This window comes from Hyaena hyaena, unplaced genomic scaffold (genome assembly GCF_003009895.1).
Source record: "Hyaena hyaena isolate Hyena2069 unplaced genomic scaffold, ASM300989v1 scaffold_265, whole genome shotgun sequence".
Taxonomy (NCBI): Eukaryota; Metazoa; Chordata; class Mammalia; order Carnivora; family Hyaenidae; genus Hyaena; species Hyaena hyaena.
This window is the reverse complement of record NW_024080899.1, coordinates 971,475-986,793: the sequence shown is the minus strand read 5'-3', so window position 1 is coordinate 986,793 and position 15,319 is coordinate 971,475. Positions and strand designations below refer to the sequence as shown.

The 15,319-nt window shown below is 52.3% G+C and overlaps 1 protein-coding gene across 1 annotated transcript in view; it reads right to left on the bottom strand.

Annotated features, from left to right (window-relative positions):
* Positions 1–733: 733 nt before the first annotated feature.
* Positions 734–15,319, bottom strand: part of LOC120240885 — a 42,807-nt gene continuing 28,221 nt past the window's right edge. Inside the window, exons 3-8 of the mRNA XM_039245740.1 lie at positions 14,357–14,485; positions 14,187–14,249; positions 12,551–12,629; positions 11,622–11,754; positions 9,360–11,191; positions 734–1,276 (exon numbers count right to left, since the gene is read on the bottom strand). Of these exons, the coding sequence (XP_039101671.1) occupies positions 10,961–11,191; positions 11,622–11,754; positions 12,551–12,629; positions 14,187–14,249; positions 14,357–14,485 (635 nt within the window). The 3' untranslated portion in view covers positions 734–1,276; positions 9,360–10,960. The remainder of the gene's footprint in view (positions 1,277–9,359; positions 11,192–11,621; positions 11,755–12,550; positions 12,630–14,186; positions 14,250–14,356; positions 14,486–15,319) is intronic.

The window sequence follows — 15,319 nt, the reverse complement described above, 5'->3', positions numbered from 1 at the left end:
ATTGCCCGGGCGACGTGGGGGTGCAGCAACGACCCAAAACAATGAGTACCCATGTGGCCACCTCCTGTCCCCTCGAAGCTGGGGGAAGGTGGAGCCCACCCACCGCCAGTGTGAATCTAAGGACCCCAGGACTCCCGTGTTGCCCCCGAGCGAAGACGTGCCTCATTCCGGAGAGCAGCACAGGGACGCGCCTCAGAAGCACGGATTCTAAGGCCACAAATCTCAGCCTCACGGCTCTCGGCCGTGGCTGTTCGGCGAGGACTGCGGTCTCGGCTCAGGCGCGTCCGTGACCCGACCCAGCGCCGAATGACTGGCGACCTCCCAAGACGCCGGGGGCAGAAGAGTCGGATCCCTTCGCCAGAACACAGCGGTGCCCTGAGGCTGTGGGTGGTCCCCGCCACGGCGGGTACTGACACCCGGCGCCCGGTCTCCTTCTGCCCTTCGGTGCGACACCGAGTCCCTCCACGGGACTGCGGACCCCTCTTCAGAACGTCCGTGCTAGGGACGCGTGCTGGCAGACAACACGGCCCGCGGGGGGACGCGGTGAAAACCGAGGGCGCAGCCACGCTGTCCCCACTCGGGCTCTGGGAGGGCGAAGAGCCGAGAGCCGTCCTGTAACCCAGCGGTGTCACCGGGACCTTGTCTGTCAAGTACAAGGGCATCTGGGGAGGCCTTCAGACCCGGGGACAACGAGCCAGTCTGCACACTCACACGATGCACTGAAAACCCGAGAGAAATGAGAAAATTCCACTTTAATATAAAAGAGGCCCTGTGCCGGCTAACTTTGGTTGGGGAATTACACGGAACAGATTGGATACCAGCATTTAATAAAATTCAGTTTAAGATAATAAAGCATTTTAAATATAAAAATAAGTCTTTCAGCTAAAAAAGGAGCACGAGCAGCCCCGGACACGGCCACACTGGAAGTGTGTCGGCGGAGCCCGGGCGAGGCTCCCGACGCCAGGGGCTCTCGGGCCTCACAGGGAATCCGGCACCCAATTTTTTTTTAACTTTGAAATGATGCAAAGGACACGTGTGAAAGGAGGCGGCGGCAGGTAACGGCAGTGGGAAGGCTCCTCGGGGGGCACGGGGTCCTCCTGGCTCTGGCGCGGCGGGCACGGGGTCACCGCAACGAGAGGACACCGGGCAGCAGTGTGAACAGGGGGCGCCCACGTCCGTCAGGACACGACGCTCGCTGGCACGCGGACGGCTCAGCCCCAGACCGGAACCTTCTCGCTTGCACCTTCTAATAGTTCTCCGTGTGGTTAAGATGTCCCTACAATGACACAAAAGCACACCGTGGGAAGTAATTACCGCGGCTGTCTGTGCACCAACACTAAGCACCGCGCTGACAACGGAAGGGCGCGCACTTGTACGAATGTTTTCTTTCTGAGGCGAGTCTTCATTTACACAGTATTGGGAACATATAATGAAACATTTTTAAAGCACTTCCTATGGTGCCTGTTACATAGAATTTTCTCAAATAAACATTAGTTTTCTTCTCTCCTACCATGCTTTTGAAGGAAAACAGACTGAAAATATAATTTATATATTCACAAAATAGAATTAGTTTTTTTAATGTTTATTTACTTGAGAGCGAGCTACAAGAGCGCGAGCCGGGGAAGGGCAGAGGGAGAGGGAGACAGAGGGTCGGAAGCAGGCTCTGCACTGTCAGTGTGGAGCCCGACGCGGGGCTCAAACTCATAAACCGTGAGATCAAGGCCTGAGCCAAAGTCAAGAGTGAGACGCTCAATGGACTGAGCCACCCAGGCGCCCCGTAAAATACAAGTTTTTAAACTGCTGACTAAACACTGAATAGGCCCAACTCAGGGGCGCTGCAGTGGCTCTGCCAGGGGTCCCAGGCTCTGGCAGGAGCCCCAGCTGGTAACAGCCCAGGGCTGCTGCCCACCCTACCTCACGCCTCCCCACCTCTGCCGACAGCAATAACTGGGAAGGACCAGACGGCTAGGGGCGGGCAGGCGGCCTGCCCCTGTGCCACAGTGAAATGAGAGGCCTTGTCCAGAGTCTGGAAACCTTCGTCCCAGTTGGCCACCATCCCAGCAGAGAGCAGTGTGGATCCGTGGCCCAATGGCAGCAGCTCGCAGGGGAGCCCTGCTCTCCAAGACCACGTCACGATGCCAGTGGGCTCCCTGGGCGGGCGGAGGCAGGAAGGGTGGGTTGGGCCAGGCAGTGGAGGGCACAGGGTGGTCTGGTCCATGATGGTGCTCATTTCCTAGAAGGCGGGCATTGCCCTGAGCCACGGGGACCCAACATGAAAGACCTGGGACTAGCACACAGTGGTGGGGGGGGGGCGGCAGAGGGGGTGGCATCCAGGTTGTGAGCATGTTTCAAGGATGGATCGTTCTGGCAGACTGGAGAAAGATGCTCTGGAGATATCAGATTCTGCCTGAGGAGCGGTCAGGGCAGGCTTTGCACAGGACAGGTATTTTGAGTGGATTAAGAAGGCAGAATACACTCTTACAAGGTGAGAGGGCTCCCTGGCAGTAAGAACGGCAGGTCAGAACGTTCCAGAACCAGGGGCACCCGGGTGACACAGTCGGTGAAGCATCCAACTTGGGTTCAGGTCATGATCTCGTGGTCCCCGAGTTCCAGCCCCGCATCAGGCTCTCTGCTGACAGTTCAGAGCCTGGAGCCTATTTGGGATTCTGTGCCTCCCTCTCTCTCTGCCCCTCCCTCACTTGCCCTCCCTCCCCCCCAAAACTAAATATTAAAAATTAAAAAAAAAAAAAGAATGTTCCAGAACCAGGGAAGCTGTCTGTGATGACTGAAGCCAGGGTTCACAGCACACACAGACAGGGACAGGGCATCTGTCTGGAATGCCAGGCTGTGCCCAGCCTGTGAAAGGCTCTGGTGAGTATAGGTGCTGAATTTATTCCACAGGCCTCTGTTTCCCAAAACAGCCTCCAAAACGCACGTATACAGGCACCCCTTTGTAAAGAGTCTTTACTGTGGTCCGTGGGCTCTTTAATCACCTACTACCCATCAACTCCCCAAAAGGTGGGGAAAGGACAGAGCGTGTCCCCAACTTCTCCACCAGGAAGCTCTTGTCCTGAGCCCCTCAGCAGCAGGAGCCCGGAGAGGAGGCACCGCCCCAGGCATGGGGAGTGGCAGAGATGGGCTCGCGCAGAGCCTGGGAAGCTCACTCCGAGCTGCTGTCGGGGAGGGAGTGCAGTGGATGGGCCAGGAGCCGAGGCTCCAGGGAAGATGGGGCCTCTCTCGAGGGAGGGACAGTGGGACGGGCCAGGGGTGAGGGGCCTGGATCATGCTCTTTAATTCTTCATCATCATCATCATCATCATCTTCATCTCTGCTGCCAATAGCACTACCACCGTGTGGCTCAAATACCCTATTTTTTTTTTAAAGAAGCTTGTCACTGAGAGGTCTCCGTCCAGCCCCCAGCCCCACCCTCCCCGTCGGATGGGGTTATCTGAAGACGTGTTGGAGGCAGAATGGCCAAGACTCGGGACAACGAGGTAGATGGGGCCACGTCAATATGAAGACCAAGTCCAGATCCTAAACACAGAAACTGCTCCTGTAAGCCTTCTGCCAACGCTCAGAGCTCCTGCCTCACTCCATTCCCTCTCCTCAGCTCCTTCCACTTGGTCAATGTCCCTCTTGGAGCACAGAGCCACAGGGACACCCAAAGGGGAGCCCGTCCCAATGCCGATCTAGAGGCAAGGTCCCGGTTGTCACCCTCCACACGCCCAGTGGCTGACGGGAGGTCTGCGCTCTGTCTCCACGTGACCCAGGTGGGAGGAAGGGGCCGTGCTCCACCTGGGAGTCCCGCGCGGACTGACCATGCCTTGGGGCCTGATCAGGACTGAAAAGTGATCTTAGGAGACATGGGGAATACACCACTTTTGATAAAATACAACCCAACTTATTTCCACCGAGAGAGAGAGGTTTTTGGAAGAGAGCTTTTGTTCGTTCTGATGCTGGGATTTAAAGGGCCTCAGACCCCAAGATGCCGGGACCTGGACACGGCAGGATAACTGTCAAAGCACAAATCGCCCTGAAGGCAGAGGGAGAGGGAGAGGGGCCCTCAGAAGGCTAACAGCTGGCTGTTACAGTCACATACGGTGTGTATTCAAAGTGCTGAAAGACCAGCAATCAAGAATTCTATATCCAACCAAACTATCCTCCGGAAATGACGGGGCTATGAAAACATCCCCAGATAAACAGAAAATCTGTCGCTGGTAGACCTACCCTATTGACATACTGAAGGATACTCAGTGCCCTTCAGGTTGAATTTAAAGGATATTGGACGGTAACTCAGATCCAGACGTTAGGAAGCCTAAGTCATGTTTCTTAAAGTGCTAACTTGCCTTTTAATGCACGTCATCACCACCTCCTTGGGGTGTAACATATTTTACTCTTTAAGAAGTTCTTGTTCTGTTCTAGTCATCCAAGGGCTCACTGCTTCTCACATCCCGAGGAAGGAACAGGAGTGTGACTTGTTTCTTAATTGTTACCGCTAAGAGTTTCTCTCTGTCTCCCTCCACCCAAGCTCCCACCAAGCGTACCCACCACCTTGGGCCTCATCTCCAGAGGAGCCCCTCCCCGGTGCACAAGGCTGAGGGGAATCACAGACGAATGCTGTTCAGCTCAAGATAAATGGGCAGTTTTAAAAGTAGGGAATATAGAGGAAGGTACGTTCTAGGGAAAGCCTTGAGTTTAAAACTAAAACACAAACTATACACACAGCTTTCCTGGACTTCAGCAGCAGGCTCGAAGGACAGGCTCTCCAAACTCCAGCTCTCAGGTGGTTCTTTTACCTAAAATTATTCCATCTCAAACTCACAGATATGGGGTCTAGCGAAAGGGCAACTGGCCCCTGGAGGGGTCACGGAGGTCTCAAGCAGGCTGCCCTGTGAGGGGTCTGAGGACTTTAAAGACTTCAAAGACCTCCTGTGGTCTTTGAGCATTTTTATTTTCATTTTACCTTTTGATTCCTTTCGTCCATTTCTCCACCTCACTACCCTGGGCATCCACCAACCTGCTCTCAGTATCTAGGAGCCACGTTTTGTTTTTTTTTTTTAAACTTTTTTTATTTAATTCTGAGAGACAGTGTGAGCTGGGGAGGGTCAGAGAGAGAGGGAGACACAGAATCGGAAGCAGGCTCTAGGCTCTGAGCTAGCTGTCAGCACAGAGCCCGACGTGGGGCTCTAACCCATGAACTGTGAGATCATGACCTGAGCTGAAGTCGGACGCTTAACTGAGCCACCCAGGTGCCCCTGTTTTTAAATAAAAGATCTGATATGTAAGTGGGACCATTCGGTATTAATTAGTCCCCCTCTGATTGACCTCACTCAGCAGAACACCCAAGGCTCCTCCTTGCAAACGGCAGGAGTTCATGCCTTTTTATGGCTACATAACATTCCACGGTGTGTGTCTACAGATTCTTTATCCATCCATCCACCCTACGTCTGAATGTTCATCTTCTACCCAACAAGTGTCATGAACATTTGTTCTAGCACTTTAGCTGTAGCTTCTCTTGGATCATCTGTGCAGGTAACTGTATCATCTGGAAATAACAATGTATCTTTTCCTTTCCAATCGTTACCCCATCGCATCTTTTTTCTCCTCTCACGGTGTCAAAGAGGAAAGCATTACGCCTCCCTGGGTAGTCAGGAGCGAGCGAGCGGCACACGAAGCAGAAGTGGGGGCAGCAGGCAAACTTGTGTTTCCCTCTCCATCAGTGGAAATGCTTCCACCAAGCGTGACAAACCCTGGCCCTTCCCAGGGTAAACACTTGTAGTTCCGGTCTGCTGAGTTTTTATCATCAGTGGGATCTGGAGTCTGTATTTGTTTAGATGATCACTGGTTTTTCTCCTTTGATCAATGTAGTAGTTTTTCTAATGTTAACTCATGCATGTGCCCCTTCATGTAGGATTTTTTTTTTTAATCTATGAAGCCATCTGCGATGGTAGCTTTCTGGTAACTTTCCCAATTTGTTTCACTGTTACCAGTCTGTTTGTGTTGTCTCTTCTGGGTCAGTTTCAGTAGCTGCATTTCCCGTGATCCCGCTGCGCTGTTGGCCTCGGGCTTCGTGCAGCCGGCCCACATGTTCACACAGCGCGTCCCCTGAGCGTGTCAGAGACACTATTCCGGGGTCTCCTGGTGTCTGTTTTCACCAACGAGAGGTCTGTGGCCACAGCATGACCCCTCCCCGTCTCCTGAGCAGCCCACAGAGCTTTCTGTCCTTGCTGTCCTGTTTTCCACGACGGGTGTGCAGACAGGTCATGTTCAAGACCCACCCACCATGATTTCGGAAAGACAAGAAAGATGCGGACACAAACAGACCACGCCCTCACGAAGCACCACATGACCTGGGAGACAGGGCATGACAGATACAACCTGCACACCCTGCACATCCTGAGCCCTCAGTCCCGAAGGAGAAATGAACTCGTCATCCTGAACTTAAAGTTTCTCATTCTCAGGAATGTCTTCTTTCCGTTAATATCAATGTTTTACAAGTTTAAGATTGTATCTAGATGGCATCATTCTACACACATCCTTCTGTAGTTTCCTTAAGCTCAGCCATTTTTACTGTGATACTTCGGCGAATGAACATACCCAAGCTCATTTACCTGCTGTCCCCCTGGACAGCGGCGTTGTTGCTGGCTGTTTGCCAGGCAAATGACGCTACTGCAGCTATTTCGTGCACATTTCTTTGGGCACCCGTTAGGATGTCCCCCCAGGAATGACTCTCCCAGGTCACGGGGAATGCCCGCCGCCACCCGCAGCAGGAATCTGCCCTTCCAGTCACTGTGCCGAAGGGCACGGCCTCCAACGAGGTGGGCACAGCCTTTCACCCCACACCCTTGCCTTCACTTCCACTGTCCGCGTCTAATGAGTGACTCGGAACGCTGTTCATAATCAGTCTCCTACTGATGATCTCTACAGGGATCAAGTTCGAGAAAACATCCCTTTTAATCCGGGGGAAAGAGTAAGCAGGCAGGACTGAAGTCAGGAAGTCAGGGGAGATGGACTTGCCGAAGAGGACGTCCCATACCCTTCTCCACACTTCTGAGGTTTGTTGCTGTCGTTATTTGCTAATTTGATGCTTTAATTTGATACTCTTAATTCCTTAACATCTGTTTACATTTACTGGCTAACTGGGTTTCCTCTTCTCTCAACTGCCAATTCATACACTTTGTCCATTTACCTGCGACTCTCTGTCTCGTATGTCACAATGTCTTCCCCGTGTTATGGGATCTTCTTCAACGCTGAGGAGGGGTTTTGGCGTGCGACGCATCTTATGTACATAGCCAAACATTCCAGTCCTCTCCCCGTGAGTTGTTGGAGTTTATAATTCTGTCTGGACACTTAGGGTCTTTAACCTCCCCCCGCCTCCCTCTGCTCCTGCTGACCCTCATACGGACGGCCACGTGTCTCGTCACCCCCCTGCCCTGCCACACTGTCTCCACACTGTATTCGGCTGCCAGGGATGCAAGTTCAAAGCTCTGCACTTTATCTCACTGGTCTACTTCTCCATCACTGGGCCAGCACTGCCCGAGCCCTCCCCACTCTGTAACGGGTCCTGACGTGTGGCAGGTGATCCTCGCCACCTTGTTCTTTTGCTCCAAGACATGTCTCTCCTTCAATTCTGGAAAATTCTCAGCTACTATCTGTCCAAAAGCCATGGATCTTTTCAAGTTGGGTCTTTTCATTTTTCTTTCCTCCTTTTCTCTAAACTCCTTCCTTCTAGATCTCCTGACAGGGCTTCCTATCTTTCCTCAGACTCTGACTCCCACTTGTATACTTTCCGTCTCTCTATAATCTCGTGCCGTGCCTTGGATGACTTCCCCAGATAGACCTAGTTCGCGAATTCTCTCTTTAACTACGTCTCACTTCAGTGACCATATCATTCACTTTCGAAGGTTGGGTTTTTTTTTAACCTTCCAATTCTTTTTTCTCACGGTACTCTCCTTTCATTATTGCTCTATTTCTTCTTTAATCATTTTTAAATTTAAAACAATTACCGTTATAGTGAACTTCAGGTTCTTTTAGATCTCAGAGTCTTGGAGGCACGTATCTCCTGCTATAACTCCTGATGTGTCCCCAAGCCCCGCCCCCAGTAGTCGATCCATGTATGTCGCTCATGTTGTTCTGATGGGACATCCTCAGTGCAGACGGTCTTCTCTCCGATCTGTGTGCCTGCAGGGGGATTCTGCATTTGCCGCTACCCAGGGCCTTAATGGACCTCAAGAGTGTGTATCTTTTTATGCTCATGCTCTGCTTTTGGTTCTTGTACCGCTGGGAGAGAACCAGCCTGGGGCCACTCACCCGTGTATGGCCTGGTATTTTAATTTCTAATCCCCTTAAAGGTATAAGCAGATCTTCCAGGCTCAGAACTTTAGGCAGGGGTCCAGATTCTAGCTCCCACACCTCCACTGGCCAAAGTCACATCTATCTGCCTCTGGACATGAGAATCCCTGCCCCCAAGCCTCCCCAGTTCCCCGGTTCCCCCCAGGACCAAACCCAACAAAGGTAGGGACTTGGTAACTGCCGCCACCATCTGTATCTACTGCCCTGCTTGTGTTTTATCTCTCTCTTCACTTATTACACATTAACTATGCATTTATGCTTTTATCTGTAGCAGAAAGTGGATACGTTTGCATTAGCGCAGTCTAACATGCTCCTAGCAAGTCTAAATTACATTTTCCTTACAGTGCTTTTAATCCATTTCACCATCTCCTCACAGTTTAACTTATTTTATTTATATGAAAGAAGTGTTTGTTTGGTTTTCCTATATAAAGGCTCCGTGCTCCTTCAGAGCCTAGAAATGATCTCAATAACATAGTTTAAAAAACAAAACAATTTTGCTAGAGAAAACATTTACTGTCAGAAGCTAAATCTGAAGATTTGGTAAGAAGTCTATCCAAACTCGTCTGTTCTGGGATTTGCACTTGGCTGAGTTTGGCCAAACTCTCCTCTCGGCGGCATGTTCCTCCAGTTTGAATAATTCAGCGCCAGGCCTGAGCCCTGACACTCTCCTGGCGTCTGGGAGTGGTGTCCATAGGGTCACCGCCCTCCCTCGCTCGCTCGCTCACTGCTGGCCTCGAGTTGGTCGCTGCGCCCACGTGTGTGTGCGGGGAGCGGGGATGAAGCTGGCACACGGCTGTGAACACACACGGACCAGCCACGAGCAGCGGGTGGAGGGGCGGGCCGCGGTGACCGCTGGAGCCCACCTGCCCACCAACGCCGGCAGACCCCGTTCTTCCCCGTGAATGCACAAGGTTCGAAACGCTCTCGCATCCTTGGCAAACCTGGGGAAATGCACACGTGTGATTTGATTCTCTCAGAATAATCCATGAAATTTCCTTTGAACCCACCTGATTGTGTTTTCTCCTCTCGGGATATAAGAATACAGGACTGACCAGAGCTGGCTGGTGCTGAGACGGGACACAAAGAGCAAACGGCTGCTCGTCGATCTTCCTTCCTCGGTGTCAGAACGTTACAGTTTCATCTCGGCCTTGTCCCCGGCTGGGTGCCTGGACCGCCAAGCGTGGCCACAGCCATCCTCCCGCCGCAACACAGGCCCAGGAGAAGGGAGGCCCTCTGCACCCCAGGCCCTGGGCCCATTCCTGTTTCCGCGCACTATTTAGAGATGTTACGGATGGATGAGGCACTCACCAATAGGGCAGACAGGTAAATAAAATAAAACAAATATTCTAAAGGTCGCCCCTTTGGAGATAAAAAGTACAAAGAAAACAAGCATATCCATTCAGAATCAGAATAATCACACTGGGCTGCTCCTGCCGGAAGCCAGACCACAGACCACAGGCTGGACCACACGCCCCAGGCGCTGCACTCTATTTCTGCTCCGCCCCGCCTGCCCCCTACTCCCCCCCACTGTCACACTATCAGTCACCGTGTCAGCGTAGGACCAGCAGAGGCTTATTAGGTCTACTTCCCCAGTACCTGCTCTCAGCACTAACCAACAGGGCTGTTATCTGAAATCGACTTGTGCGGGGGGATCCTTAAAACCAAAACATCCCGTTTTGCACATCGGCTTCTATGTAGCAATATGCTACCAGTTTAAGTGTTAAAACCCAGTTCACCCCAGAGAACAGAACAAACGCCACCAGTGACAGGCCCGACTCTTTCAGTTTAATGCCCGGGCTCATCCCGTGGCCCCGGTGAGCCAGAGCGGGGGCAGACTCTACCCGCGCTCGATGAAGCACGCCCTGAACCTGGGGGTGGGCAGCAAAGACCCAGAGGCCCACTTTTAAAACTGCAATCGTTTTTTCCTCCAAGAGGGCTGGTCTGCTCCTTAGGCAGTTAGCCCGGGTGGGGCCAGTTCAGAAACGAACGCAGGTATTTCACACTGGGAATTTAATGTGGCTTCAACCGCCCACAGAAGAGCGGAAAAGCCCCGCGGGGAAGGCAAGGCAAGCAACCCCCCGCCCCCCCATGCAGACAGCCCAGCGGCCCAGGCGAGGGGCCCGGGAGCAGCGGCACGAGCACGGAGCCCAGGAGCCCGTGCCCGCCTTGGGAGCTGGCATCCCAGAGCGAAGGGCTGAGAGGCTGCCTTGGGGGTGGGGGGACAGAGGTGCCCTGGCTTGTACCCCACCCTCTCCCACACCCATGTCCAGGGTCAGAAACCAGAAGCCGAGGAGTCTGGAAACGCAGGCTCCACGACACGGAGCAGAGCAGAGGTGGGGAGCCAAGCTGAGAACAATCAGGCAGCTGAGCGCCACGCACACCCAGTGAACCCTGAAGTGTCCTGCTGGTGAGCCGGGGCGCTAGAGTGACAGAGACCAGACGCCACTCGGAAAACTGGGGCCGGGACACAGCACCTCCACCCCAACTGCAAGGGAAATCTGTTCTCCCTTCCGTTTTTTGCCTGATGACGCCCCCACCCCCACCCCACGTACCTTCATTTGATTGCTTTACAGACCTTTTGCGGCCCCGTTAGGTTTCGTTGAACAGGTTAGAATTTGCAAAGGACAGTGCGCCCTCCACGTCCCACTCGGCCACCGTGGACCCTGTGCCCAGCGGGCTGAGCTGATGGGAGCCAGGAAGCGCCGTGGCCAGGCCGTGCAACCGCCCACGGAGGAGGTCGTCGGCGATGGCGGCCGCGGGCACCGGACGGGGCCTGGGGGAGGGCGGAAGGCCCCGTCCCACAAGGACAGGGGCGGCTCTCACTGCAGCCGTCGGTCACCTGGGCAGGACGAAGCAGGGCGAAGAGGAGGTGCCTCTAGGGAACAGCGTGCACGCCCGCAGGGGCCTCACGGCAAGGCCCAAATGGCGATGGCTGCAGGGGCGGCCGGAACAGACCCACAGGGAGGAGCACCCGCCCGCCCGCCCGCCCGCCCGGCCCGGCCGACAAGGCGGAGAAGGTCAACAGAAAAGTCCCCGCACACCCGAGAGGCCAAGTCCCTGCATTCGTGAGAAATGATTTGTGCTCAAAATGGGGAGCTCAGGAGAAGGACAGCAGGAACTCGGCACGGAGCTGCGACAGCTGCGTGAGGACTCGGGGCAGGGCCGGCCGATCAGGGGAGGCCCCGCGAGTCAGAACCACGGCAGAAAACCAGGCGCAAGGGAGGTTACGGGGCGGGGGCGGGGGTAGCAGCAAAGAAGGGGTGACTCACACGCCAGTTTCCTGTTGGGGCCCCGCAGACTCCCCGGTGCACCCCTGCTTCTCTCTGATCCAAGGTCACCACCCCGGGTCCACTGTGGGAACAGCGGTGCAGGCGGGGCACACGCGTGTGCCCGGGCGCACGTCTGTGAACAGAGCCGTGTGTCTAATGAAGTCTTCTGAAATTTGGAATTGCTGCCCGTCGGTGATTTCCTGGTAAGCCCAGCTCCCTGGGGTCTCGCGTTTCTAAAAATACTATTTGCTTTTTATTCAACACTGAACCCTTTGGTGTTCCAGGGTACAAAAATAGTGTCTTATTATTTTAAAAGCTTAGGAGAGAAACTAGCCACATTATTAGAAAAAGAAGATATACGCAGCTATAGTCTGTTCAAATATCAAGAGGTGTGACTTTTCAAATTCACATTTCAATCTTTATTTACATAAGACTTTTAGAAACAGTGGGTGTAAATATTAAATCACCCAGGCCTGCGTAAAATTTTATTGAGAATAACTACAGATAAAGGGAAACTGAATTTTTAAAGTCAGTTTCTGAAATTTAGATGAAAAGAATATCGAGCACTAACGGAAAAATGATGTATTTACATATCAATATAGGTTCTCTGCTCACGGATTCATTTCCTATGAAACATAACAGAGGCAAGCTTGGGGAGTTACAAAGGAAGGAAAAATCCTAATCAAACAGATACTGTTGTTCAAACAGAATATTAGTTAAAATGATCCAATCAGCTGCTTGAGCCAATTTTTTTTTTCTTTAAGCCATCAAGCAGAGCACCACCTCTCAGAGAAGGATCCCGAGTACGTTCCAAGTATTTGCCCAATGGATGCCGGGGTTGGGGGGGAGGGCTTCCAAAGATACACTCCATGGAAATGGGGTGAGGACAAGGAGGGTCCCGGTTAGTCCGCAGCATTAACACAACTTACTCACAACGGGGCCGTGTTTCTCCAGGCAAACACGACGGATCTGTATCCCAGGCCGGCCGTGGCTGGTTCAGGAACCCACCTATAGAGCACAGTAAGCTCCAGCTGCTGGGTCTGCGCCGCCCGTGCTCAGGGACCACACCACGGACACGGCACAGCCTGCGGGAATTCTGACCAGAAGACCACAGAAAGTCGAACAGCGGGGCGCCTGGGGGCTCAGTCGGTTGATCGTCTGACTCTGGGTCAGGTCACGATCTTCCGGTTCGTGGGTTCGAGCCCCATGTCGGGCTCTGTACTGACAGCTCAGAGCCTGGAGCTGCTTTGGATTCTGTGCCTCCCTCTCTCTCTGACCCTCCCCTGCTCGCGCTCTGTCTCTCCCTCTCGAAAATAAACAAACATAAAAAAAAAAAAAAAACAAGTCATAAAGCACACCTTCACAGGGCACGTCAAACACTAAGCTCGGTTTCTATTTCTCCAATGATTTCAGGTGAGCAGAGGTTCACACGGGCGATGACCAGCAGTTAGGTCCTCACCAAACACAAAACCATTAAATCCACCGAAAATCTTATAACTTACCAACTCAATCTTTTGCTTATCAGAAACAGAGCAACACGTTTCTCTAAAAATCTGTAGGGCGAAATCTAAGAAATAAACACACAGACACAGACACAGACACACACACACACACACACACACACACACACACACACTCTCTCTCTCTCTCCCCGATTTCTATGTGTCAATTAAATGCAATTCTATTTTATTGTGATATTAAGATTCTAAATTTAAAATTTAGGGGCACCTGGGTGGCTCAGTCGGTTAAGCATCCGACTTCAGCTCAGATCATGATCTCGTGGTTTGTGGGTTCAGGCCCCGCGTCGGGCTCTGTGCTGACAGCTCAGAGCCTGGAGTCTGTTTCGGATTCTGTGTCTCCCTCTCTCTCTGACCCTCCCCTGCTCACGCTGTCTCTCTCTCTCAGAAATTTAAAAAAAAAAAAAAAAAACACATTAAAAAATAATTTAAAAATTAAATTAAAAAAACCCAAGAATTACAGAGGTTATCAAAGACACATTAACTTGTTCTTAGAGTCAGTCCAAAATCAATAAGAAAGGTATCATGGTAGTGGGCAGCTGACGACATCCCGCCCAGCATGGCAGGCGGGGAGCCTGGCACGTTAGACCTCCTTCACTTAGATTCACTGGTGTGAATACTGCATTCCTCCCTCTGAAATCTGTGGTTTCTCTCAAGTTTATGGGAACACGAGACAGAGCTAAAGCAGGGAAAAGAGAAAACACTGTCTATTCCTATTCGGATAATTAAACAAGGTCAGGGCTTTTCTCAAAGACATCCTCAAATGGTCTCTATTAAATGTATCCAGCGGCCTGTTCCCTTCCCTGAACCCTGTGTTAGAAAACATTTGAAGCGTATTTTCATTTCTGTTTCCAAGCTGAAGCTGGAAACAAATCAGTTTGCACCCCAGCAAAACGCCAAGAAAAGCTTAAATCAATCTGCACCTTTTTATTTACATCCCTCATTCCTTAGCAATGCAATTGCCGCTTTTATGAACTTTGTTTTATGGATCTAATATGTAAGAACAAGTCTGTCTTTTACGTCACGGCGAGAAGGTGAACGCACTTACAGAGTCTCCCGCAGCACACCTCGGGCAGGGCTGGGCCGGGCTCCTTCCACCGTTCTGAGGCGTCTATGTAACAGATCACAGCCGCAGATGTATCAGAACAGTGATTATTTACACTTTTTATTAAAATACTTAAACGGGTCACAGCTGGTTTGGTGGGAACGGGAACCTACCCCCGCGCGTGGCCGCCACTGGCCGCCGTCTGGCGGCCCCTCGCCGCTCCAGGACATGGGGGTGCTCACCGTCACCGGGGGGCAGCCCAGCGCCGGCCCGGCCGCTTCCAATCTCCTGCACAACCGCTTCTGAAACACACGAAATGTGTTCAGAAACACACCTCAGAGCGCCTCCTGGAGCACACGACACTAACTGCATTGGCTCTCTGAGAACAGCTGCAAACACAGACACCTACGGACTCAGGCAAGTTCACAGGGCGTCGGGGAGGTGACTTCAGACGCCGTCTTTCCGGAACACGATCCATCAGTTACATTTAACCTCATTACTTCCAGCACTGTTTGCTGCTTATGTAGCTTGAGAGATTGAGAGAGGCCATTTTCAACAATTTTGGTCAAGACTCTTTTAAACAACTGCGACTGGTTTATTGATATTGAAAATATACAAAACCCATCAATTTTGTGCCAGAAACTCGTTTCGCACTTCCACACATTTTGCCTAGTTTTGAGTTACATGCTTTCTTAATACAAGATGAATAACCCACGTGTGAATGATGCTTTGTCTTGCTGACACTGAGGAGCAAATTAATTGCACTTATTTTCAAGCTGCCCACGTGCTCTGTAACTGATAACCCTTGGGAAAGTTAGCATTTGGTTTCTGCCTCCCCAGGAACCGAAGAAGGTAAACTGCTAAAGCAGTTCTCTAACGCTCAAGGAAACACTCACTCACTCTCAAAATCCCAACACTGAGCACTCTGAAGCGTCACCCTGCTTTCAGCTGACGAGCCAGAGGACCCTTGTGCACGGCGGTGAAGCCCGGCCTTGGCCCCTGGCCCTGCTGCCGGCCCAGCTCCCGCCCGCTCGGCGGACCGGCCCTCCCACCGCGGCTCCCTCGGCCTCCTGGCCTCTAGCAGACCATCACCGTGGTCTGTACCACGTTTCTGTCGTCTGCGCGACTACCTGTTT